The 6,000-nt window shown below is 38.5% G+C and overlaps 1 protein-coding gene across 1 annotated transcript; it reads left to right on the forward strand.

Moving 5' to 3' along the window:
- Window positions 1-4,397: 4,397 nt before the first annotated feature.
- Window positions 4,398-5,492, forward strand: LOC145936552 (uncharacterized). Its single transcript, XM_083038791.1, has one exon. It carries the CDS (start codon window positions 4,398-4,400, stop codon window positions 5,490-5,492), a length of 1,095 nt encoding a protein of 364 aa, XP_082894917.1.
- Window positions 5,493-6,000: the final 508 nt, after the last annotated feature.

The raw sequence follows: 6,000 nt of genomic DNA on the forward strand, positions 1-6,000 counted from the left end.
AATATAAACAAAAGAAAAATAATAGTTATTAATATCACGTTTAAGAAATAAAAGAAATAAAAAAAAAATTTCTACACAAATGCACAAAATTAACGTAACTATACTTATTAATTGTGTAGTGTAATACGACCTGATGTCTTAAATCGAAACAACGTCTTCGATAAAAATCGGATAAGCTGTTTAATACTTATAATTTACTAATGTAGCAATTAAATATATAAAGTTCACCGATCACAATAAACCGTATAAGCTTTGTAAATGCCTCGAGTGGAAAGACTCTTTCGGCTACTGTTCTTTATCACGTTAAAAAAAGAGAAGCAGAGAAAAAAAGAGATAAACAGAGACGATCATAGGATACGGCGATATGCGTTGATCCAATCTATCCTGCGATCAGTAGGAGTCTCGGTGTTTTGTCTTCCTTCGCAAAACAATAATCGCGTTTCACTCAAAACGGGAGAACAAGGGGCCGCAACGCCGCACGCCGCGACCAGTCGACCACGCGACAGTGACCAGTGCAAACGTGTAAACGTGGGATGTGAAAATTATATGTAAGTAGATAATTTTATATTAATATTAATATATATATATATGTGTGTGAGTAGTGATACAGGGCCGGTTCAAACGCAGTTTAGGTTAGGTCCCGTAGGCGCGGGGAAATGACGTCACGCGGGGAGGGGGAGGCGTCCGCGAGGTTATGGTCCGCGAGGGGGCCGCGGGGAGGGGGAAGCGTCCACGATGTACCGCGAGGGGTCCGCGGGGAGGGGGAGGCGTCCGCCAGGTTAGGGTCCGCGAGGAGGCCGCGGGGAGGGGGAAGCGTCCGCGATGTACCGCGAGGGGTCCGCGGGGAGGAGGTGGCGTCCGCGATTTTGGAGCCGGGTCCGCGAGGGGTCCGCGGGGAGAGAGGAACGCGAAGGAGAGCGCGAGGCGAACGCGAGAGAGAGAGATGTCGCGAGAGAGACGTTCGCGAAAGAGAGATAGCGGTCGCGAGATGATGCAGCGAGGCGTATATGCAAGAGCGAGAGAGATAGCGGTCGCGAGATAGTGCGAGGTAGCGCAGCGACAAGATGACGCGAGGCGTTCGCGAAGGAGAGCGCGAGAGGCGTACGCAAGAGAGATGACGCAAGCGAGGTGTATATGCAAGAGCGAGAGAGAGATGTTGCGAGATGATGCGGCGATGGAGAGCGCGAGAGCTGATGCAGCGAAGGAGAGCGCGAGAGGCGGACGCAAGAGAGACTTTATTTTTTTAATTAATATTTTTTTCTTTTAATATTTTTTTAAATTAATAAGATTTTAATAGGAGGAAAGGAGATAGGACATATTCTAAAATAAATACATTTATTTAATATTTTTAATTAATATTTAAAATAATGTTTATTTATAAAATAGGTATGTGTATACACGTGTGATGTGTGTGTGTGTGTGTGTGTGTGTGAATTCAAAATATAAAAATGAAAATATATAAAATATAAGAAAAACAACAAAGAAAAATATAATATATGAACATATAATACAGAATATAGGAATATAATGAATATAAGAATATAATATAAAAAGATATAAAAAGAGATATATTAATAATAAAATATAAGATTAAGATTAAAATATATATGTTAGGGAGGGCGGCGGTTCCATCTTCTTACGGTAACCATTATACGATGGTCTCTATCTACCAGTCTACTGAAACAAAAGTAAAAATTTATTATTAATTTTAATATATATTACAAAAATAGATTAAATATACTTACAATATTACCAATCATTAAAATCTTCGGGAACGAGTCCGAAAAGTTCATCGGACGGTGATGATGGTGATGATGGTGATAGTGGCGATGGTGGTGATGGTGGTGATGGTGGTGATGGTGGTGATGATGGTGATGGTGTTGATGGTAGGTTGAATTCTGCTGCATAGAAATTATGAAGTCCCCAGCGCGAGTATAGGTGTTCTGTATAAGATTTTTTTAAACCGATCTCTCGACTTTGTATCGCTTGCACGATCGAACTCACTGGATTATTTCCCGATATCGCTGGAACACTGACACCAGGTTCGAAAAGTCTGCGTAATGAGTACTTTAAACCCTCGAGGCGTGCAATTCGAGCGCGAAGCAATGCATAATAATAATCTTCCAAATGTTCACAATCAATTTGTTTTTGCTCTTCCATCAACAACTCGATACACGTGTCACATTGATCCTCCCACACAGCGCATTCTCTTTTCGAATCCACCCAAAGGAAATGACTCCACAGATGCCGTTCTAATGCTTCGATTTCACCCATATTGTTCGCCATTTTTCGATACACATGGAATGTTTTTAATTAATCACTAATATATATATATATATTTATATATATATATATATATATATATATATACTCACTATAATAGTTTATGCAAGTTTATTTTGTGCAAATAGGACACAGATTGCACGATAGTATTTGGGATATTGAACCTCTACACTCACAACATCTATCTCCTAAAAGATAAACGTATTTTTCAGTTTCATGTTCACGCACAGCACAAGCATACGTGTACAAGTCATTAACTCGCAGGAAACACGCTGTGCAAAATTTATCATTATAAACTCTATAGTAAAAAGAAATGCAACACATTTTCAGTAGCTCATCAATGTTTCTAATGTCTGTCGGTTTTAAACGTTTCACGCGTTTATCAACACACTCACTGCAATCACTATCATAATCAGAATCTTTTAAAATTCCTATGTCATCATCGGATGATTCTTCATTGTTCACTTCTTCGATATCCATGTCTTCCTCTTCATTGTCCGCTTCTTCAACATTTATTTCAATGTCTTCATCATTGTCTTCATCAATAAGCACATCTTCATCACTATCTTCTATATTCATTTGTTTCTTCTCACTTGCACTTCGTCCAGGACACTTTAACTCGTCAAATGCTAAAAACTTTATGACGGTACACATATTATAATGTTGCTCCCCTCATGATTTTAATTCTACATCTCTCTTGTTCTAACTGGAGTATCATGTCTCGGCTAGCTCATCACTTTTTACATCACCAGAGAGCGAAGAAATAATTTTGTCAACTATATCTTATTGGGAAAGAAATAATTACATACAGTTTAACAGTAAAATAATTTTTATTTGTTACAAGCATTATGAAGAATATCTTTTACAGCACAAGCTAATAATTCACAATCAATAAGTGAATCGCTGTCAAACATAGGGCTTTCACGTATCATTTTTGCGGCATTGCTCACATCGCAGATATTATCAAGTTGTAAAATATTTACAAATTGTTTACAATTGTTTCAGTAACAATATGCAGATTTTCACACAACCAGGAATACATATGATCTATACATTTTTAAAAATATTTACAAATTGTTTAAACTTTTCAGTAACAATATGCAGATTTTCACACAACCAGGAATACATATGATCTATACATTTTTTAAAATTAAATAAACATAATAAAGTTGATGGCTTCATGTATAAAGTATTATTAGATGATGTAATCTTTATAATTTTTGAAGTAGACATGTCAACCAATTCAAGTGTCAGATCACAAATCCATAGCGGAGTTTCAGTTAGCCGCTCAATATCAGCTCGTTTCTACATTAGCGATTTCCATGTTTCAATAGGCAATATTATTTGATTGCATCGATTATAGCCAATAGCCAATTCCACATAAGATATAACTCCAACGCTGATTCCTATTTCCAAATACTTGTATGACGTAGCAGTCAGGGCGTATCTTCTTCCAAGTATACGAACCGCAAATCAATTTCAAGCGTTGATACAATTGCGTAATCCGTATGTGACAAAATCACAATTAACCGATTTGCAAAAATGTAACACAAGCGCCAATGTTTGGCCGCTATGACATCACCCTCAGATGAAATATTAGATGTAAAATAATGCAACATATCCAAAATTTCAAGCGCCAATGTACGGCTGCTATGATATCATACCCAGGTGTTCAAAACGTACGTAACAAAATCACAAGAAAATGCAACATAATTAAAATTTTCGAGCGCCAATGTATGACCGCTCTCATCTTGAGATGAATCTCGCGAAATGTGCAAAAATGTATCAATTTCAAGTGCCAATGTACGGCTGCCATGATATCATCCCCAGGTGTTCAAAACGTATGTAACAAAATCACAAGAAAATGCAACATAATTAAAATTTTCGAGCGCCAATGTACGGCTACTCTCATCTTGAGATGAATCTCGCGAAATGTGCAAAAATGTATCAATTTCAAGGTCGATGCATCATTCGTACGTAACAAAATCACAAAGTTAAGTGCAACATACTTGAGTGCCAATGATCTCTACAATCAAATAAAAATGATGGTAAAGAGGCATACTATGTCAGTATCTTTGTCAGAGGTTCAAGAAGTGCATCTCAAGTAAAGAAATATGGCACAATTGGAAGCAAGTTTGTTGGAGCAATCCGCAAGGGTGAATTCGGTAGAAGAATATATTGTGTGGGAGCAGCAATGTGACGAATACATCGAATCACTGGAAGAACAAAGTCGAATAAAACGTCCACGATTACCGATCGGAGTTCGACAATCGCTTGTCTCCCAAATCGCGCGTCTCGAAGGGTTGAAGAATTCGGTACGCAGACGTTTTATACACGCAGGTGCTGGAAGCAGTTCGCGAGACGTCGGACTCATATGGCGAGAGATTGATACGGCGTTCGAGAGCCGCATCTTGACTGGTGCGGTGATAAACAGCAATCACATCGAACCTCGTCAATTTCTAGAGGAGGCCAAAGACATTGTGATCGGACACGTGCGAAAAGTGTTGCAAAAACACACTAGTGTGAAAGTGAACACTATGTTTAATGGTGAGTTTGTGTCGGGTGATAAACGCGCTAATAAAACTATCAATACGAAAAACTGTGAAATCTTTCGCATGTCTGATTTGCGCGAATGGTACGATCAACGCGTTATGGAGCCCACGCTAGCATCTCTCGAAGAATTTCAGGAACGCGATAGTGGTTGGGCATTGTCGCGAATAATCAATTTAATTGTAAATATAAACAAATATATTCCAATGCGTGCGGGATGTCACATTAAATTACCGCGAGAAATAATGATGAAGAGAGCAGTGATTAACGTGAAATCAAAAGACACTGCATGTTTTGCGTGGGCTGTGGTCGCTGCACTGTATCCCGCTGAAAGAGACGCGGATCGCAAATCTATGTATCCACATTACACAACAGTGCTGAATCTCCAGGACATTGAGTTTCCGATGACGTTGAACCAAATTAAAAAATTTGAACTATCAAACAACATTTCGATAAATGTGTACAGCATCGAAGAAAAGAACATTGTCTCGATACGTCTCAGCGAGCAGAAGAAAGACAAGCATGTCAACCTACTTTACGTGGAAGATCACAACAGCGTAGGTCATTTCGCGTGGATCAAGAATCTCTCCAGGCTTGTCAGTTCACAATTGAGCAAAAAAGATCACAAGAAATATATCTGCGATCGGTACGTATATTAAATAATCATAAAATAATTATAAAGTGTTTATAATTGCTATTATCAATTACAGATGCTTGCATTATTTCGGGTCTGAAGACAAACTGCAATCACATATGGTAGACTGCGGAGAGATGAATGACTGCGCTATCCGATTACCGAGCGATAAGGACAAGTGGCTCGCGTTCAACAACTTTAATCGCAAAGAGCGACTTCCTTTTGTCGTATACGCAGACCTCGAATGTGTGCTGACAAAGACGAATAAGAAGGAAGAAGAAAAGAATTTATACCAACATCACCAAGTATTTAGTATAGCATATTATGTACATTGCTCATATGACGATTCGTTATCCGAGTATTATTCTCGCCGTAGTGTAGATTGCATTTCGTGGTTTTCCGAACAACTTAAAAATTTAGCGATACGCGTAAAGAATATTTTAGCAACTAACGTCCCCATGGTAAATTTAACATCTGACGAGTGGGAAAAATTTCATAGCGCGACGTATTGTCATATATGCGAAAAACCGTTT

Source organism: Prenolepis imparis, unplaced genomic scaffold (genome assembly GCF_030444845.1).
Source record: "Prenolepis imparis isolate NDT839.2.m4 unplaced genomic scaffold, iyPreImpa1.0 SCAF_5, whole genome shotgun sequence".
NCBI lineage: Eukaryota > Metazoa > Arthropoda > Insecta > Hymenoptera > Formicidae > Prenolepis > Prenolepis imparis.